The sequence below is a fragment of the Crocodylus porosus genome, unplaced genomic scaffold, assembly GCF_001723895.1.
Source record: "Crocodylus porosus isolate Cpor-Errol unplaced genomic scaffold, CroPor_comp1, whole genome shotgun sequence".
Taxonomy (NCBI): domain Eukaryota; kingdom Metazoa; phylum Chordata; order Crocodylia; family Crocodylidae; genus Crocodylus; species Crocodylus porosus.
Genome location: NW_017728915.1, coordinates 23,286,227 through 23,307,490, shown reverse-complemented (window position 1 = coordinate 23,307,490; position 21,264 = coordinate 23,286,227). Strand labels below are relative to the sequence as shown.

Here is a 21,264-nt window from a genome sequence, read left to right as displayed (position 1 = left end):
CACTCAAGGGACTCATGGGCAGGATCCCCTGGGACCCAGTCTGAGGGGGAGAGGAGTCCAGGAGAGCCAGCTGTCCTTTCAAAAAGCCTGACTGAGAGCGCAGGAACAAATCATCCCAATGTGTAGGAAGACTAGCAAGTATGGCAGAAGACCAGCTTGGCTTAGCAGGGAGCTCTTTAGAAACTAAATCACAAAAAGGAAGCTTATAAGAGGAGTAATAATTAGAGAGGAGTATAAGAGCATTGCTTGGGCAGGCAGGAATGAAGTCAGGCAAGCCAAAGCCCACCTGGAGTTGCAGATAGCAAGGGATGTGAAGGCTAACAAGGGTTTCTACAAGTATGTTGGTTGCAAGAGGAGGATCAGGGAAAGTGTGGGTCCCTTGCTGAATGGGGGAGGTAACCTTGTGACAGAGGATGCAGAAAAGGCTGAAGTGGTCAGTACCTTTATGAGCCAGCAGTGTGAATATGAGCCAGCAATGTGTCCTTATTGCCAAGGGAAATTTAGGTTAGATATTAGGAAGAATTTTCTCACTGGGGGGGTAGTAAAACAATGGAACCGGTTACCCAGAGAGGTGGTGGAAGCTCTGTCCTCAGAGGTTTTCAAAACCTGGCCAGATAAAGCTTTGGCTGGGATGATCAGGAGTTGGGGATAGTTTTGCTTTGAGCAGGGGTTGGACTAGATGACCTCCTGAGGTCCCTTCCAACCCTAACTTTCTATGATTCTGTGAGTACGTATGCAGAACTGGTGAACAGCTCCATTCTGCTCGATGCACGTATTGACCAGCAGCCCAAGCCTCCAAAGCAGAACGTGGGATAAGGAAATACCAGCTCTGAAGAAAGGAAGGTAGTTCTGGTGATCTGCCACCAGACTGGGAATGCCCGAGTCCTACATTCTTGTCACAACTACTGTCCTCATTAATTATTTGCATTTCTACACTGATTTAGTCATGACCATGACTCCATTGTGCTAGGTACTGTACAAAAACAAAGGGAAAGATAGTCCCTGCCTCAAAGAGGATATATACACTAATAACCTACAACATCCATGTTTCACAGATGGCTTTTTTAACAGTTGCTGTGTGTTTTGTTGGTGGTAATTGCGTAACATTTTTGCCAAGAACTGGAGACTGTGGTTAGTCTTTTCTTAGTCTAGAATGTGCAAGTAAGCCATTAGCCCAGAAAATGCAATTTAAAGTCATACAGTTGTTGGTGGCAACTTTAATTGAAACAGAAATCTGTCTAATGCTACTGTCACTCATTGCCATGCAGCCTCATCTACCCGAATGCTTTAAAGGGCCCTTAAACTCTACAAATGCATGTTATTGACTGAGGTTTATGTTTCCGTATGCATGTCCGATGTGTATACATTGGGAGTCCTGTCCCCCAGCACTTAATACATCTATTGCTATTTGCTTAGTAACTCAATGCCTCTGACTGTTAATGGTCTTTTTATTATACAAATTGAAGACTTTAATAAAATACAATTTCTAAAAAGATCTACTACCACCATTATTTAAATGGGTAATCATCTGTTACCCACTTCTTCTAGCTATTTGTCCTTTTCCTTAGAAATCTTAGTAAAGTGGTGACATGTTAAGTATGGAGCACTCTCCCCAGATGGTGACCTGGATTTGAGGATTGCTCCAGCTCCAAACTTTAGAAAGCCCTGGCTCTAGATCTGGTCCAGGTCTTTAACAGGTTGAATCAAAGCTGCCTTCCACCCCCACAATTCGTGGAGATATTCAGACCTAGATCTGAACTTTCTGGCTTGAGTCCACTATTATAGTACTGACAACTCTTTCAAATAGTTCAGTTAAATAGCTTTCAAAACCAAACATTCTCTGTTTTTTGCCCTAGGATGTATGAGGGATGTCAGATTTAATAACTACAGAATGCCTCTGGATACTCACACTAAGGAGCTGGTGTCAGTATTAAGTGTCCAAGGAGTGAAAGAAGGCTGCTCTTCAGAGGCCTGTAGGAACAACCCCTGTAGCCAGCAGTTTATTTGTGTTGACTTGTGGATGATGCATGAATGCAGGTAATTGGGGAAATCAGGAGCACAGAAAATTCCACAGCAAGGTGGGAGGAAGTGGATGATAAAAAGTATATCAGTTGCATCCTGCTGCTGGAAAAAAAACCAAGCCCTTCAATATGAATCATCCAGTTAAACATCAGTGAAACACTGCCCTTATTTATGCCTCTACAACTTCATTGGTTTTGTTGAGCTTACTTAGATGTTAAAGCAAAGTGCAAACTGTCCCCATTTGCAGCATCCTCAGCTGGTGTAAATCAGCATATTTCCGTTAACTCCAGTAATGGTCAGCAGGTGGATACCAGCTGTCTCTGTTAGAGCTGCTTAAGGAGTACAGGACATGCAAAAAAATGTTTGACCCACTTTGTAAAAACTGAAATTGGGTAGTAGTGTGATTTAATTGCACTCAGAGGTGTCTGAAACGATCAACTCTGAGAGAATGTGGATACTGCTGTGCATGGCATGCCCTTTAAAACCGCATGTAATGGTCAGTGTGAATCAGAGGAAGTGATTGCCATCAAATGCTATAACTTATTGTTAAAACTAAGTTCCTCACAACACTGCAGGGATTTTGTTTTAAGGGTTAAAACAAATGCTTGAAATATTTATTTTTAAACAAAAGTCCTTGTTTTTCAAACCAAGATATTTAGCCAACTTCAAGATGTCATTTTCCCAACACCTAGGAAAATTATTTCAGCTGATAACCTACATAGCAACCTACAGCTAGATTCAGTTTTTAAATATTCAAAAGTTTCCTGAACATTACAGTTTGAGATGGAAGCATCAGTCCATTCTTCATTCTAATGCTGTCTCCACTGCTGAGTAAACCTACCCCCTCCTGAGCTAAACTGGCTTGCATGAATATGGCCAGAACATAAAACAGGACAGAATGATGTACCAGCAACATGAGAGTGTTTGGTTATGCCAGTGCAAGACAGCCTAGTCCTGTGCAGAGCTCAGTAAGTTAGCTCTCAAGAAGCCAACTCAAGTACAAGAAGCAATGTGTCTGCATTAGTTAGTTTTTCACCTGGACTAACTAACTTTACCAAAAAGCAAGTTAAATAGCTCTTTTTAAATATGCCTATAAATTGAAAGAGCAGACTTGTTCAGAGCTAGCTTGGATATCTTACACAGCACTGCATTTTACTGTCTAGATGTACCAGGTGCATTAGAAGCTAGTGAATTGCACTAGCTCATGCAATAGCTCAGGGATTGTCAACCCGGGATATGCATACCCCTGGGAGTACTTTGAAAAGTCCCAGGTGGTATGTGGGGATGGATCGCCACCACCCCATGCTGCTGCCTCTCAGGAGCAGGGCCAGGGCAAGGCGAGAGCAGGGTTGTACAGATGCTGTGCAGCCGCTGCTCCACCACTCACCATGCCCCCACCTGCTCACCACCCTCCTCCCCCAGGGTACACTTATTAAAAAGGAGGCTGCCAGGGGTAGACTTATTAAAAAAGGTTGAAAACCCCTGCTATAGCTTACATCCCTCTAAAGGCCAGCCACATTGAGTTAAAAGCACTGCCTTACTCAGAGTAAGAGTTCTTGGGCATGGGCAGGTCTCAAGTTGGAAGCGACACTTAAATTATAACATCAGTTAACTTTGCAATGAAAATGAGCCCTTGGTGTACACACATTTGTGTTTGTTTCAGTTATGGTAATTCAGTACCAACCCTATAGCCCTTTTTTTGGCTTCAGAGAACACTAGAGCAGTGGTCACCAACCTGACTTGACAGGATCCCAATTGACAGGTAGATCCCGGAGCCTCTTTGGGTTGATCCTGGGTTGGGGGAACAGCTGAGCGCGCACATATGCGCATACCTACTACCCTCAGCCCCAGCAGGTCAATGTGTGCGGGAGGGAAGGGGTGGGAGCCAGATCAAGGACCCCGCAGTGAGCAATTAACAATGCTGCCCAGCCAGGAACAGGCAAAGGTAAGTGGGGCACCAGCCCAGCCAGGTGATGGGAGGATTGGAGCCCAGGGGTGCTGGTGGGCCTCCTCCCCATCTCTACAGGAGTGGAGACGGCAGAGGAAGCTGCTGCTGCACCTTGAGTCCTGCTGCAGCTGGCCACATGTGGGCGTGACTCAGCTCAGCAGCAGGGACTCGTATGGGGGCAGCCCTGGCTCAGGCGGGTCTGGCACTATCTGGTCGTCCAGGGGCGCGTGAGGGTGGGCAGCCCGCAGCAGCAGCCACCTCATCCCAAGCACAGGTGTGTGTGTGGGGGAAACAGCCCCCGGGGCCTCCATCAGGCTATACCCAGTGGTGGGAGTCCCTCCAACATGCACCCCTGGACTGCGAAGTGTCCCAGACCTGGCTGGGTTGGGTTGGAGCCCAATCCCATGTCTGTCGTGGCTGTGCTGAGCCGTGCCTGCCTGGTAGCCAGAAGTCTGCACAGTCCAGGGGCACGTGTTTGGGGCTCCCACTGCTGGGCATGGGAGGTGGATGTGGGGGAGGGGGGGGGTGCAGTAGATCCTGATGTGCCCTTTACTTCTAAAAAGTGATCTTCACCATAAAAAAGGTTGGAGACCACTGCTCTAGAGACGCGCTGCTGAAGTAGATGTTTTCGATCTGAGCCTTCAAGAGGCTGATACTACACTAGATACCTTTGTACGAGGAGATGGCTTAGGAGTACAGCATGTGCCCCAAGGCTGGTAGAATGTTTTCAGCAGTCTGTTGTGTCTGCTCTTAATAAGGAGTTTCACTGTTTTATTCTGTATTTGTCTTCTCAGTTGCCCCCCAGGACACATGATCATGGAGAATGCCACAGGCAGGCACTGTGTCTATACCGCATGTGCCAAAAGACCCTGTAACTTTGGTACATGCATCTCCCAGTCTCCAACCAAGTTCCGATGTCACTGCCCTGATGGCTACACTGGTCAGAACTGTGAAATCACACTGGCTGTCTTCCGCGAGGATGCAGGCCTGAGCTTCAGCTCCATGTTTGCCATCTGCATTTGCTTCTTGACACTCTTAGGTAGTTATGGCAATTATGTCTTGTATTATCTTTGGTGATTTAATCTGTATATCCATCCTTTCTTGTCTGGATTCTCATGGTACTGAAGAATCTGCTCTCTAGTAGAGAATGGACTGTGCTGTCACAGCATAGTCCTCGCTGGTCCATCAATAAACACTTTAACTTTTCATCCCTTAGTCTGCGTACGTCATGCAGCAAATCAGTAATTCATCTGAGGAAAGCCCTTGTAGTTTTATTTTCTGCACCTTTGCATACCATTTCTAGTGCAGAAGGTGCAAGTGGAGTCAAATTTTAACTGATCTCAAGGAAGGGGATGGCTAGGAGAAAAACACAAATTAAAATTCAGCCAGTCATGATGAAATAAATTCTTTAGGAATAAAAATTGTCCAGATAGGAATAAAAGACAAGTGAACCTTTGGCTTGTGAAGCATTTTAGTTGTGAATTATAATTGCCGATTTTTTTTTTTTGTGTCTTCTGGGCTCCTTTGCAGGCTTGGGTGTGAGCTACTTTGAGGTGAAAGGATCTCTTCTGAGAACCAAAGCCTGCGTCCTTATTTAGTTCTGAACCAGTCAAAACTCATTGTGAAATCATGAGAGTTTGCCTGAGTAAGAACAGTAGAATTAATCTTTAAAGCACTGATATTTCATTTGCTTGTAGTTTTTACTGCATTTTTTGAATTGTAGGATTTGTGGTAAAAACTGTGAAAATTAATTGTCTGTGGACTATTTGTATCTGTCAGTGGCATCTGACATGCCACTGCTTTCTTTAAATTCTGTTGTGCAATATGTTTGCTGTGCAATATGTTTGCTATGCAAACACCACCAGCATATACAACTAGGAAGCTACTGGTTTCAGAATTTTGGGAATCCTAGCTATTTAAGCAAATTGATCACTGAACGATAGTATATATAACGTCTTTGAGCTCTGCTCTAAGGTAGTTTTCATACCAGGCAATTTTGTGCTGTTAGTTGCATTTGATTTAATGAGAATTGCTACATTTATGAATAGGGAATTACCCATTTAAATATATCTTATGTGACACCTGCATTAATCAGTCAGAAAAATATTTCTAATGAAGAGGTTAAAACCAAAATGCTACTCTCTAACGTGGGGTGGGCAATTATTTTGGGCGGAGGGCCGCTTACTGAGTTTTGGCAAGCCATTGAGGGCCACATGACAGGTAGCCAGGGGCAGATCTATATTACTTTTCTAAATTTTTTAGGGGCGCCTCGGGCTGGATAGAAAGGCCTGGTGGGCCACATCTGGTCCATGGGCTGTATTTTGCCCACCCCTGCTCTAATTGACTCTGTAATGATGGTTACCTTCTATATCTACAAATGAAATTTTAATAAATGACTGTTCTAGATTTTAAACTCCTTTGTCTGATGCAGTTCATGAAAATTGAATACATTTTCATTACATTTGATGCATTTTAAAGTATAATTTCAGGCATAATAGTATCCAATAGGATAGATTGAAGAATATTGTCACAAGAGCAGCTTCTCTGACAATGATCTCCTCTTCTAAATCCCAAACAGAAGCCACTTTGGGAGGAAAACTGTATCTGTGTGGGTTCAGGTTGTCTCCATATCATTTCATTTTTAATTCAACAGAATTTATATTTGTAACTTGGAGATGCATATTTGTTCTGTGTTGAGCAGTGTACAGGGAGTCAAATTACAGTATATTTTGTACCACTGATATGCATATACAAAATATACATGCTCATTTCAGAGCAGTTGTTCTTGATTTTTTTTTTTTATGTCAGTGATTTTGGCTTCTGGAGGTCAGGCTAAGAGGCCACTCCACCTCCCCACTGGACACCAGCCTGAGACTTTTGCCCAGCTGTCTGGGACTGGCCTATGGAATCTGGGACTGTTTCAGCCAAACCAGAACATATGGTCACCCTATCTGTACAAGACTGCATTGGGCTAATTAATATTTATCTATGAGGTTGGCTTTAAGTTCTTATAGTGTAAAGGAAAGAATAGATTGCTGGGGGATTATAAGATTTATTTTAATATGTATGTATCTAGAAATTGGATTTCATTAAAAATATATTTTGGCAAAGAATTGTTGCCTTTAGTTAAATCTACATGTCACATTTTTGTAGACTGAAAAAATAAAACTTAAAAATATGCCTGGCTCAGAAAAAATCTACAACCTAAAAAAACCCCCTGGTTCTTCTAGCAAAAGCATTTTAGATCTTCACTAAAGTCTAAACATCAGGTGTCTGTGCAGCCTGATGAAGTCTTGTATTCCACAGGCTAGTCCCAGCCACATGGTCAAAAGTCCTGGACTGGAGTCCAGTGGGTGGTGGAGTGGCACGGTACACCAGGCAGGTACACAGATGCCACTACTGCTATACAGGAGCAAGGTGGGTGAATGTATGGTCACCTTATGTAAGGTGCCATTGCTGGGGTCCCTACATTCCAGAGTGGCAGCGATGCCTGCCCACCCACCTGCCTGGCGCACCATGCCCCTCTACCTCCCTGCTGGACTCCAGCTCGGGACTTCTGACCAACGAGCTGGGACTGGTCTACAGAATCTGGGGTTGTCCTGGCCATATTGGGGCTTATGGTCACCTTATGTATAGGGATATCAGCTCTAAACAAGCTGGCATGGGTACTAGTAGCAGTACAGTAAAGTAAGCTGCAGGGCAGGCACAGTGCTGCGTGTGCCATGTAGACAGACAGCTTTTAAGACCTTATTAAAGTCGCTGGAGAATTATCCATTGTGCCAATAGCAGGATGGGTTTTACAAAGGTGACTGAAATGCATTGTACACACATTTATATTCACCTAGCATTTAAACAATCTCTGCTGTAACTGAAGTTTGGTAGTTGTCCGCATGTACATTGCTGCTGGGGAGTTTTTCTAATTATGAATTTTTTGGATGTTAAGGTAAAAACAGTTCCTGATTTTTTTTAATTTTTTTCCCCCCCAATAAATTATGTAATAGTCTTCCTGCCCTTTGTCTCACGTTGTCTTATACTTTATTTCCATTCTTGTTCACAGAGTTGTAACTTCTCAGGATTCATCTGCATCAGTTTTTGTGCTACATCTTTGTATGCATTTTCTGTTAACCATCAGGTTTGTCCAGCTCAGTACAGTAAGCAGATAATGTTGCTGCTGCATGTCATTCACTTTTTCATATGTTACTCATCTAGTAATAAATGAATACCTTATGGTCTTTCCTTCTCCATTTGATATTGTTGTGCAACTGTGCTGACTGTAAATGAAAATAATGCTTAAATCAAGAGGAGGGCTGATCTCAAAGGTTGGTTTTTATTGGCTTGCCTTCTTAAGGCCCTGAATCTACACTCTGACTTTCTTTTCAAGGCTCTGTAATTGTATTGTATACTGGCTGTCTAGTAACCATTGCTATATGGATGTTGTCTTTACCGTACTGCAATACTTAAAATGATGTTATAGTCTGATTAACTTCTGAATAATGACTCTCTTTTCATTCTCATGTGCTTGCTAGTTCTGTTCTGTGGGGTTTTCCTGTGGACCCGCTGGAAGAGTCATAAAGGTTTGAATGGAGGAGTTTACCATGTGTCTGCATATCATGATGACTTGGAGGACATCAGAGAAAATATCCTCAACTATAATGAAGAAGGGGGTGGGGAGCAGGATCAAGTAAGGATACTGCATTCAATTACTATGATATAGCTGGGCTGGGGGTTCACTGAACTAGTAAAATGCAAGGTCTGTTATGCATAACCTTGAAGACCTGTTAGTTGCATTACTGCAAATGACTGATGAATTTATTTACAGTGTTGCATCTGGTTTGGGATTTTTTATAAAAAGGTAAGTGCCCATAAAATTTTAATTTGTCGTATAGTAGAAGACCCTCTGGGAGTGATTTTTGGCTGCTTGTAGAATGTGTTTAGTAGTTAAAGAACTTATGGTCGATCCCTTTCTGGCTTTGTGACTCTGGAGATTCTGCTCCTGTCAGTGGCAATTACTGCAGCAGCAGTGAGGTAATACAAAAGCCAACATGAAATGTTCTTTATGGTCCATCTCTTTTGGAGATGTTCCTTCCTGACATTTTTCTGTTATTCCAAACATTAGCCATTGTTCACAGATTTAAAGTTATTCACAGATTTTAATTTGATAAGGGATGCAAGTACTACACTTGTATCTGCTTGTATTTAACACCTGGAATAAAAGAGGGCCCTTTTTGCAGTGAAGAGAAATATTCCAGAGTGAAAACCTCATCTTAATACATCACGCTTCACACAGGACAGGTGACTCTAACAACTCCATTTGTCCTTCACATGCATGGCCTACGTTTTAGTTTCCATTGCCACCCTGAAGTAATATAACAGCTATTACAGGAAATTGTTAGATAAAGTTTTAAATGGCTGTTTCAGTGGCCCATCATTTTGAAAAAAAAATGTGAAAGACTGAACTGCCCATTTTAAACCATTCATTTTACAAGAAGGTTTTTCTGAAGCTGGATCCCATAAAATACTCGGTATACAATTTTATTAAAAAATGTTACTCTCCATAAATCCCAGATATCTGTGTTCTCTGGACTACTTTACAGTTTTACCCTACAAAGTCCATATACTGAGGAAACACTGTGAATGCGTGAGATAGCTACAGGAGTTTCTCCAGTAAACATATTCCTATCATAAAACAGCACAATCATGCATACACTAAGATCCATAATCAAAATTCTCTCTCATCTTAGAGGACATACCGTTGGGCATATTCAGATCTTCCTGTTTCCTAGAAGTTTGTAGTATTCAGCTTTGCAGGTCATTGGTGACCTGGGCCAAAAATTTCCAAAGTGGCAATGGATATTGTTTTTGAGTGATTAATTCTTTGTCCATATAGTCAAACTGAGCATCCACATTGTCAGTTATGTAGGTTGAGCCCCGTGCTGTCATAACAAAATGATGTTCAATATATGTAGACAAAGAGATCATGCATGAATTTAATGATGAGGGCAAAACTGAAGAGACAAATGGCTATTTGCTCTGCTGAGATTTCATATCCAAAATAAATAGAAATATGCCTGCGAGAAATTTGGAGACACAGAATACGAGTAGGCCGTTGCACCTCTGGGTAAAACAGTTAGCATCATTTGCTATTTAGCTGTGTTACCAGTGACTTGGAAGCTGGCAGGGAGGATGATCTTGGGGTTGTAAATTGCCAGCTAATTATGATGCATCATTAGAGGAAATTCTGTGTCATTTTATTTTAAGGAATAAACAAAGCAATGAAAAATGATGCTAATATTATCTAGTTTGCTGTAGGACTGATTCTTAACCCTTTACTCAGGCAGATTCCAAGTTAAGTTTGCAAAAGCCAAATTACAATCTTCCATGGATTTTAATTGGGAGTTTTGGGCAAGTAAAAAATTCAGCAGTGGGTCATAGTACAATTAGGAATTGCTTAGAAGTTGTACTTTGCTGATGTATGATAAAGTGTGCTTAGCTTTGCTAATGATTTCGTCATGCTGGCATCTTCTTTTCTGGAATGGAAATTAAGCAGCTATTCTGTGTTATGTTAATGTCTTAGGGTGCCTGTACACATGATGAAATTTTCCTTTAAAGTGGCTTAATTGCCCCTGTGCACCGCTTTGATGGTGTCACCATTTACACCTGCGGTGGTGTATTTCGTTTTAATTTTGTCACGCTGTACATGTGTGGCAGTGTATTTTGCTTTAAATGACCTCATGTAGCAAAGTAAAAGACATCTGATGTATTTTAGTATGCTATGTAACAAACTGCAGCGATACAGCTGGAGAAGGCGCTGGAAGCCCAGGTGTGCTCGAGGAAGCTCGGACTTGGTGGGCTTCCAGAGCCCCGTGCACCACCCCGCTGCTTTCTCCAGCCTCTAACACGCCCAGCCACCCTCCTCCTGTGTTTCTGCACTGCCCTGGCGGCAGGCCAGCTCATTCCCAGGCGGTCCTATGTAGCAGGAAGGTGGTGAGGATGGTGCATGGGGTGCTAGAAGCCTGCTAAGTCCAAGCTTGCCCGAGCACACCTGGGCTGCAGTGCCCCATGCATGGTTGGATTGGTCTGGATGTTGCCTGTGGCCTGGAGTAGCACCTGCCCGCTAGCACACCCCTGGGCAGCGCCGCTGCCATGGAAGGAAGTACTGGGCCCCTCGGCAACTCAGAGGCTGCACGGCCTGGTGGCAGCTGTCATAGCAGACTTCACCAAGGGGGGGAAAAAAGTGGTGAGGGGCCTGCTTTTTTTTTTATTTTCCTGGAGGAGCCTGCCTGCCTCTCCCATAGCTGGTGGGGAGCTGCTGGTGGGCCAAGTGATCCATGAGCTGAAGGGAGCCCTGGACCTTACCTCCATGCTGGTGGCACCCACCTGCTGGCAGCCCACCCGGGTGGCCCCAGGGGGCTGCTCCTGCCATGGAGGGAAGCACCAGGTCCTGCGCAGCTCAGGGGCTATGCAACAGCAGCTCATGTGAACAGGCTTCACTGAGGGCGAAAAAAAAAGAGCGAGAGGCCTGATCCTTTTTCTTCTTTTCTCCCAGAGCCTGTCTGTGTCTTCTGTGGCTGGAGAGCGAGCTGCCAGTGGGCCCTGAGCTGTGGGGCCCCTGGTTCTTCCCTTTGTAGCAGCCACCTGCTAGCAGCTCGCTTGGGCAGTCCTGGGGGCACCACTGCCACAGATGGATGGTGCAGGGGCCCTGCAGCTCAGGGGCTGCTTGGCCTGCTGGCAGCTTGCCCCCTGGCCACAGGAGATACGGCCCCTTTTTTCTTTTTTTCCTCAGCAGAGCCTGCCTGCATGAGCTGTTGCTGGGTTGCACAGCCCCTGAGCTCTGCAGCAGTGGCACCATCCCCCTGCCCCCCGACTGCCCGGGTGGGGTGTTGGTGGGTGGGTGCTGCCCAGGAGCTCCACCACTGCAGAGGGAAGGACTGGGGCCCCCCCACCTGCAGCTCATTCCCTGGCTGAGGGAGAGGTGGGTAGGCTTGGAGGGGGTGGGGGGAGGGAGATCGGGCCTTTCACAGCTTTTTTTTTGTCCTGGTGGAGCCTTCCTGCAGCAGCGGGGGAGGGTGGTGAGCTGACGGAGGCCTTCACTGTTCTGTCACAGTGATGGAAATCCCTAAATTGAGATGGTCAAAACAATTAAAAACCCACCATTTAAATTTAGGGAGAACTAAACCTCTGGCATGTGTACAAGCAGCCTTGGAGTCCAGGCCTTTCAGTGCATAATCCTATGACTATTTGGCTAGAGGACTGTGTCCTACTCTTACAACTCTCCCTGACGGAAATGGTGCAGAGGCGTAGTTTAGTTCAGGGTCCTTTTAGGGGAATGCAGTTCTGGTCACTCTGCAGGCTCTGATCTGGCACAGTTGTAATCTTTTGGAAGGTGCAGACACAGCTGCATCAATGCTGTCCATTACCTTTAGGAGATGTGCAAATAATTTATCCATGTTAATCAGTCATGTCTATCACAGGCATTTCACACACCCCTGCACATAGAAATTCACCTCTGAGAATTAACCAATAGTTAACCTACACAATCCACCCTGTGCCTCTTTTTTTTTTTCCCGAAAAAGATTCAATTACTATCAATTTGTATGCTGTATTGATAGCTTTAATGACAGAGTTGTCATAGTCATGCCAATCTATTTCCCAGGATACTTCCACAGTTGGCTGGTAGTAACTTTTTAGTCACTACTATGACAGTCTAAGATTCCTTAGCCCATGGCCTCCAGAATCACCTGACCTACAGGATCCTTGCACTTGCTACTGGTTTTCAGTACAAGGAAACTTGGAAATCAGAGTGGAAACTGCTTCAACTATTGGTTTAGAACAGGGGTGCTCAAACTCCGGCCTGCAGGCCAAATATGGCCCATAGAGCCGCTGCATCTGGCCGACATGGATCCCCACTGGTTGGGAAATTTGGTGGTGACCACCAAATTGACCACCTTCCCTCTGTCAGATTCCCAAATCCCAGGCCCCACATGCCCGGTCAGAGCCAGGCTGTGTCCCCTTCCCCCCCCAAGCTGGGCTAGGTTGGGGCTGGGCCATGCCTTCTCCCCTCTCTCCCCACAAGGCTGAGCCAGAGCCCCTTTTCCTCCACAGGAAGCCAGAGCTCCTTTTCCTCCCTCATGGGGCCAAGCCATGCCCCCTTCACCCCCCATCCAGGTAACATCCTCCCCTCTACACCCTCCCAACCCAGAGAAGCCCCCTTTCCACCCTGCATGGTTGGGCTGCCCCCTGTCCCCCTATACATGGCTGGATGATGACCCCCCCCCCGCCAGCCCTGGATGCTGGATCAAAACCACCATGTAGTCTGTGATTTCATAGTTTCATGGTTGGAAGGGACCTGAGCAGATCATCAAGTCCGACCCCCTGCCACGGCAGGAAAGAGTACTGGGGTCAAATGACCCCAGCAAGGTGTTCATCTAACCTCCTCTTAAAGACCCTCAGGGTAGGAGCGAGCACCAATTCCCTTGGAAGTTGGTTCCAGATCCTAGCCGCCCTGACTGTGAAGTAGCACCTCCTGATGTGTAGTCTGAATCTACTCTCAGTCAACTTATGGCCATTATTTCTTGTTACTCCTAGTAGTGCTCGGGGGAACAGGGACTCTCCCATTGCCTGCTGGTTCCCCTTGGCCAGTTTATAGATGGTCACCAGATCCCCTCTCAGCCTTCTCTTGTGGAGGCTGAACAGGTTCAGGTCCTACCCTCGCAGGGCCTGCCCTGCTGTGCCCTGACCACGTGAGTGGCCCTCCTCTGGACTCTCTTCATCCTGGCCAAAATCCCTCTGGAAGTATGGCGCCCAGAACTGGACTCAGTACTCTAGCTGCGGCCTGACCAGTGCTGCATAGAGGGGGAGGATCACCTCCTTGGACCTGCCTGAGATGCATCTGTGGATGCATGACAAGGTGCGGTTGGCCTTCCTGACTGCATCCCCACACTGCCGGCCCATGTTCATTTTGGCATCAATAATGACTCCAAGATCCTTTTCTGCCTCTGCACTGATGAGAAGGGAGTTCCCCAGCCTGTAGGTATGCTGCTGGTTCTTCCTCCCCAGGTGCAGCACCTTGCACTTGTCGGTTTTGAAACCCATCCTGTTCTCATCCACCCACCCCTGTAACCTGTCCAGATCTAGTTGCAGCCTGCCCCTCCCCTCTAGCGTGCCCACCTCTCCCCACATCTTAGTGTCATACGTGAATTTGAATAAGGTGCTTTTCACCCCCTTGTCCAAGTCGCTGGTGAAGATGTTGAACAGTGCAGGCCTAAGGACCAAGTCCTGGGAGATCCCACTGCCCACATCCCTCCAGGTCGAAAATGACCTGTCCACCACCACTCTCTGGGTGCAGCCCTCCAGCCAGTTGGTGACCCATCTGACTGTGTAGGGATTGACACCACAGTTGCCTAATTTTTTAATGAGAATGGGGTGAGAGACAGTGTTGAAGACTTTTCTAAAGTCCAGAAAGACTACATCCACTATGATGCCTGCATCCAAGGATTTTTGTGACCTGGTCATAGAAAGCCACCAGGTTGGTCTGACGGGACCTGCCCTTAATGAACCCGTGTTGGTTGTCCCTAAGCATAATCTCCCCTGCTTGCCCCTTGCAGATGTGCTCCTGGATAATTTTCTCAGGGCTGAGGTAAGACTAACGGGCCTGTAGTTTCCTGGGTCCTCCTTTCTCCTTTTGAAAATGGGGACTACATTGGCCCTTTTCCAGTCCTCTGGCACCTTGCCAGAGCACCACGAGTGCTCGTAAAGCTGTGCCAGCGGTCCTGCAGTGACATCTGCCAGTTCCTTCAGCACTCTGGGGTGGAGATCGTCAGGACCTACTGATTTCGACACGTCCAGTCCCACCAGAAGTTCCCTGACTAGGTCCTTACTGACATTGGGCCTGGCTGTGCCTCACCTGGGTCCGTCAGGGATCCCGGTGAGGGGCATGATCCAGTCCCTGCTCAGAAAAATGGAGGCAAAGAACTGGTTAAAGGGGTTAGCTTTGTTGTCTGGTACAACCACCAGATCTCCAAGTGTGTCCTGCAGGGACCCCGCATTACCCGGTACCTTCTTTTTACCCCATATGCATTTTAAAAAAGGACTTATCTTTAATTTGGATAGCTGGTCCTAGTTCTGTCTCTGCCTTGGCCTTCCTGACAGCGCCCCTACAATCTTGAGCAATGGAGGTATAATCCTCCTTGGTGATGGCCCCTTTCTTCTGTTGTGTGTACGCCTCCTTTTTAGCTTTTAGGTTGGACCAAGCACTGCCCATTTGGCCTGCTGAGGAAAAAGGTTGAGCACCACTGGCTTAAAGCCATTCCTTCCAGCCACATTACTGTTTCTAAAGTAGCCTGTCCCAGCCTTGTTGCTGTGTTTAGCAGTGCTTGTTGAGAGGCCAGCAGACTTTCTAATCTGAATCTGAAAACAGAAATTGGAAACATTTTAATCAGCCTTATTTGGCTTCTAAAGGAAAATTTCAGCCTTGTTTTAAGCTGCCTATTCATATCTCATGCTGTAGGCAATAGTGAAGCAAAAAGGGTTGCAGACCTTGTTTCAAACCAAGGCGGACAGTTTTTGTTTCCCTTCCATAAAGATTTCACTATATTCAATAACACAGAAAAATGACACTCTCGTTTATCAATTTTAAAACCACAGAGCGTGGCTGTGACATGCATAAGGGCACTATTGCACTTGCTGTCATCAGCCTTTGCCATGCTTGGTGTTCTTAGGCTTTCCTAGAGCTGGCCCCAGGTGGCACAGATGCATTAATGGGCCAATACTTTAGTCTGGTGTTAAGGTCAAGTAGACTATTTGGCAATGTTTTTCTCATGAGCAAAAACTGCTTAGTCCATTAAAGCATGGAAAGTTTGCACCTGCAGTGAATTCTCATTTAACAAGAACAATTTCTCACTTCAGGATGCTTACAACATGGCAGAACTCCAGATGTCTATTCAAACCAGCCCAGCCTATTCTTTCTATAAGAAGAAAGGGAAGCTGACAGAGCTGAAAAGCCCGTTGAGCAGTGATGTGTCAGCCAGCCCAAAAGAGCAGCCAGAAGCACCTGCAACTACACAGAGCTCCTCCTTCGCCAGTGAAGACTTTGGTCGTTACTTATTGGATGTCGTTAGAGATGCTGACCAGCAGCCCCAGGCTTTGCCCTGCGATTCCCTACAGGTATATTACACAGAGGGAGAGGGTTCAGTTGCCAGCAGTCTCAGTACCCTGGGTTCCTTTGGACTGGATGAGGACACAGTGTATGATGACATCAAGGAGTGGGGACCCAAGTTTGAGAAACTAAGTGAGCTGTATTCGCATACAGAGGCAGATGATGTGTAGATGACTGTGTGCACTTCATTTAAAATCTTGAAAGCAATCATGAAGGGCTATTCAGTTGTTCATGCACTTGTTCTTTGCCATACTTTATGCATTATGACATAGTCAATCCTTTTCTCTTTGACTCTTGTGGGATGTAATCCATATTCCCACCAAAGAGCCTTTATCTGAATCTAGGAAATAGCAATGCAGGCTCATCTAGGGGGTAAATTCTGGACCTTTGGGCCATTTCCCTTTTGGGCCAGAAACCAAATGGAAAGAACAAAAGAAACTCTGGGGACCTTCTTAAAAAGTAGTGATTGGTTTAGGAAGAAAAGAGAATACAAAACATATTGCAGTCACATGAATAGTCTGTGGGTATTTTGGCAACTGTCTAGACAAAGCATGCATCTTGCCTTCTCTTCCTTGAGGAGTAAAGAAAAACGAGACTATATACAATTTTATTCTTTACGCGTTCACTTGAGTGTGATGTCTGCACTAAGGTGGAATCCCTGGCTCCATGCATCTCAGTGAGCTTGCTTTTCTTCTCTTTGGTTTAAAACTTAGCAAAACTCCTTTCTGCTGCTGCTAAAAATGAGCCTGGCCTTGAGAAGACAACAGGAAATCAGCTATTTGCAGCTGACCTCTTCACTTGGACTACATTAAAAGAGGCAGGGTTCCCTCTCTGGGGGCTGGACTAGATGACCTCCTGAAGTCCCTTCCAACCCTAATTTTCTATGATTCTATAATAAATACCCCAAAGATCAATTATTCAGAAATGCTGATAAATGCCAAAACCAGAAGCTTCAAGCTTCTAAAACAAGAGCTGATTTCTTTTGTGTAGTGCCCAAGAGCCAGAATTTAGGGCAAGCCTGAGTCATGTTGTTTGAATCCAGGTCCTGTGCCTCAAAGGATCATTGATCCATTATGGTGTAAAAACTATGAGTTGACCTGTGTTTATAATTAAATGACAGTAGAGCCCTGGTGCCACAACTCCCGTGCAGGGAGTGAGCAGTGGTGGCAGTTGGGGTGGGCAGATCCCCTTGCAGACCCCTGCAGAGCGGGGAATAACCCCCCTACTTGCCCCTCGCCACATAAGGGGGCATGCTGGCTGGCCTCTGGCGCTGCTTCCGCCACTGTGGCAGCGAGGGAGGAGTGCCCAGCAGACCCCAACTGAGGTCTGTGGGATACAGAGGGGGATTAAACCCCTTTCCTGGCCGGTTCACTTTAGGCTGCTGCCGTGGCTGGGCATACCCCCACTGCTGGAGCAGACAGCACAGCCCTGAGAGCATGCTGGGAGGACTCTGGTTTAACTTAAACCAGGAATGGGTCTGGGCATGAATACCACATGCCACTGGAGGCTGGGGCAGCACGGTGAGCTCCCATCAGTGGCAGCAGCGCTGTTGGCGGCAGGAGAGTGGCAGTGGCGAGCAGTGAGCTCCCACAGGCAGCCATGGCACTGTTGCTGGTGGGGGTGGGGGGTGGCAAGTGCCAACCAGCAGTCGGTGACTATCCACAGATGCTGCTGGCAGTGGTGGTGGTGGTGATCAGAGGCTACCCACAGATGCTGCTGGCAGTGGTGGCGGTGTGTGGTGAGCGGTGACTGCCTGGATATGCACCCGAGATTTGCGGGGTACACCACCAATCTCAGGGGGTGCACGTGTACTTGTGTGCACCCCTTACGCATAGCCAATGGGTCTGGGACAGAAGTTGTATAAACTGGTTTGATCTGAATCAGTTAAGTCTGATACTGCATTCAACCAGATTTATCTCAAACTGGTTCCAGCCATTTTGAAACTGATTTATGTGCACTGAACTTAAGTTCTGTTACAGGTTTAAACCAGTTTATGATCACTTAAACTGTCCCTAGCCTATGTGTTTGAAGTGGGCCCAGAAGAAAGAGGAGCAGCCAGCAGTGAGCGGGCAAAGGAGTGGTTGGAAGAGAAGAGCCTGCAGCTGTCTCCCCATGGCAGCCTACACTTATCTCCTCTCTCCTAGTGGCACCCTTCTAAGGCTAGTTGAGAATCACTGTCTTGCATGGCATCAGCTTGGGGCTGCACTCCTCAGAATGAGAAGCTTTGGATCCACTGTTTTAGACTCTGCTGTCATTTAATTATAAACACAGGTCAACTCATAATACTTGGCATATGGGGCAAAACACTGCTATCACTTACTCCAGTGCCAACTTACTGTCTTTCATGAAGCAGCAGAGTGTGGCAAAAGTGGCATTTTGCCTTTGACACCTGGAGATGGTGTAGACATGCAAATCCAAAAGAAGAAAATGCTCTCAGTTAAAATAAATGTGTCTCTTCTGTTTTGTGGATCCAGAAGTCCTTACTCAGTGGAGTCAGAAACCATCACGGGAAAGTCAGATGGCTGAAGCCCTTTTTTGCATCCAGGCTAATTCAAACAGCTTAACTAACTTCCGATGAAACAACTAACTAGCACAATAAGAGAATCCCAGATATTGTCTGTGACAGAAAATAACCCAGCATAATAATTCTGAGGAATTCTGGCAGTGCTTTGAAGAAAATGAAACCTCAGAGTAACTCACAGTGGGTGGAACCTTTTCATCAGGAATGGATGATACGTTGCAAATTGATCAATCCTTTTGAAACTCCTTCCTTTGGGTAGCTAGATTGCTATATTGGATTTTTGGTTAAATTATTAACACTTGAAACAGAAAACACTGTACAATTCATTTCAATCTTCTTAAGTCTGCATTTATATTTATTAATTACATTATAAATGCAAGACTAAAGTTAAGTTGAAGTGCAGCAATAGCACAGCTAGGAATGTTATTTTCTTTCCCTGGCCTTGAAAATAAAACCTTGAATAAGGTTTGTAAGTGCTGCTAAGTTCATTCATTCTTTTTTCAGTAAATGAAGCATAAAACCATGAGATACGATGGTATCTGGAAAGGAAGAGAAATGAGGAATTAAGAAGCTGAAAATGGAGAAATGGAAGATCAGTCAGGGAAGGTGAAGAAGTGAACTAAGATGTTGGCATTAGTATCAGAGAGGTCCTTGAAACACCTTGGGAAAACTCAGTGTAACATTTTGAGAAGCACCTAAATGACATAAACACTTGACTCCCATTTTCCAAAGCAACTTAGATCATTAGAATATGCCAGTTTCTGGAGTCACTGGGTCTGGACATACCACATACAGCAGGATGCTTTGCACAGGTTTTGTGCACTAGCAGAAGCTACACAGGGACAGAGACTGGGCTATTCTGGGTAGCTGCTCAGCAGGTGACTGTACAGTGTCTTACCACTAACTGGTGAGGGGATAGGCAATCTGTCTACAGCAGACAGCTACCCCAGGATAATTCAGGATGCATGATACCTACACTGTTTTACTGATGATTTTTAGTGGTTTAACTTTAAACCAGATTCAAATAGTTCATCAAAGTAGGACTTTTAGGTGTCCACTCCTTGTTTCCACCACCATGGTGACTGATTATCTAGGTTTAAACATATCCTGTCCAAGCCTCAAACCATTTAGGTGCTTTTAAAAAATCTCATCATTAAAAATCTTATGGTCTGAAATTTAAGTGCCCAGTTATTGTGAAATTCTTTTCAATAAAGCTGGTGAAATATAGTTGGAAAGTATCCAACATTTTGGACATAAAACAAGATTTCAGACCTGGACTCTTCCTCCAAGTGCAGTAACATGCAGCATAGTTTTTGATGAAGAATTAGCAGTGGCCTTCCCCAAACTAAGTGAGTGTGTGTATCTTCATTTGCACGTTTCCTTTATGTCCATGGCAGAGGCCATGTGCTTTGCATAGCTGCCAGTGGAGAAGAGTGCTGCAGACAGGGGCATCTGCAACAGGAACAGAGGCGACAGGGCAAAGATCATTCCAAACCTTTGCTGCAAAATATCCTAATCCAAGTCATCATGTGACTCTAGGTCAAACTATACTTTTTCCCACCTTGCTCAGTTCAGTTAAGAGATAAGCGTGTATTATCTTGCTAATGCAGACATGCTATGGATTTGTGACACTCTGGAGGATTCAGGCAGCAGCTGGCACCTCCAGAGATGTGGCCTTTCCATCAGGAAGAGATAAAATAGGAATATTTTTTTTTTAATAATTTTTGTTCACAGGAAATGTAACATATTAATTACAATCTAATTTTACAACTTTCCTGAAAACAAATTTAAAGTTGGACTTTGCTATGAGAGAAATGTTGGTTTAATAGTGTTGCACTGCAAACAAGCCAGGTATGCTGGGTTCTGTCTCATGACTGTAGCGGTTACAAACATTTTATGAGAAATGGAGCTAGCCATTATCCCTATCCTCTTCCAAGAGCAATAGAAGTTTCCCAGTGTGTCTGCTGCCTTCTCCCGATCCCTGCTGTTATGGTCTGCTGTCATTCTGGTTGTTTTCAATCTAATTTAGGCTGTAAGCTCCTTGGGGCAAGGACTGTCTTTTTATTTGCTTGCAAAGGGCCATCACATCTATGGCACTATATAAGTAATAAATAATGTTGTATATATGACATGCACTGGTTACATATATAGTTTCTGTGTTGGTAAAATGTGTGGTCTTCATTCTAAAATGATGATTCTTCCCAAGCTCTCAGCCTCCTGTCACAAAAGCAAAGTGCAGACACTTGGGAATGCTGGAAGTTAGATGGTGTTAAAAATGGCCACCCAATCTAAGGTAGGTCCAGATGGGGGCTGGTGGGGAGTGGAAGGATGGGGGGCAAGCAAGCTGCAGTGGAGGGGAGGGACTGAAGGTCCTTAGGAGCAACTGGGGGATAGGAGGGGCAGCATCTGTGGGGAGACAGGGGGTGAGGCAGGATTCATGGGAGTGATTGGGAGGTTGGGAACACAAGTGGCATTTGCAGAGGGATCAGGGGAGCAGAGAGGACCTGCAGGAACCTATACCCCACCATCCCGCCCACCCTCCCTCCAGCGATACTTACTTGCTCAGGTCCCAGCAGTGGCAAACACTGATAAATCTGACACCCAGAGCAGCTTGTGAGT

General features: G+C 45.5%; 1 protein-coding gene across 1 annotated transcript in view; it reads left to right on the top strand.

Annotated features, from left to right (window-relative positions):
- The window catches only part of LOC109310585 (neural-cadherin-like), an 81,034-nt gene extending 63,451 nt beyond the window's left edge, over positions 1 to 17,583 (top strand). The window contains exons 29-32 of the mRNA XM_019535823.1: positions 1,857 to 2,037; positions 4,765 to 5,009; positions 8,497 to 8,651; positions 15,875 to 17,583. Coding sequence (XP_019391368.1) covers positions 1,857 to 2,037; positions 4,765 to 5,009; positions 8,497 to 8,651; positions 15,875 to 16,294 — 1,001 coding nt within the window. The 3' untranslated portion in view covers positions 16,295 to 17,583. The remainder of the gene's footprint in view (positions 1 to 1,856; positions 2,038 to 4,764; positions 5,010 to 8,496; positions 8,652 to 15,874) is intronic.
- The last annotated feature ends 3,681 nt before the right edge of the window (positions 17,584 to 21,264 follow it).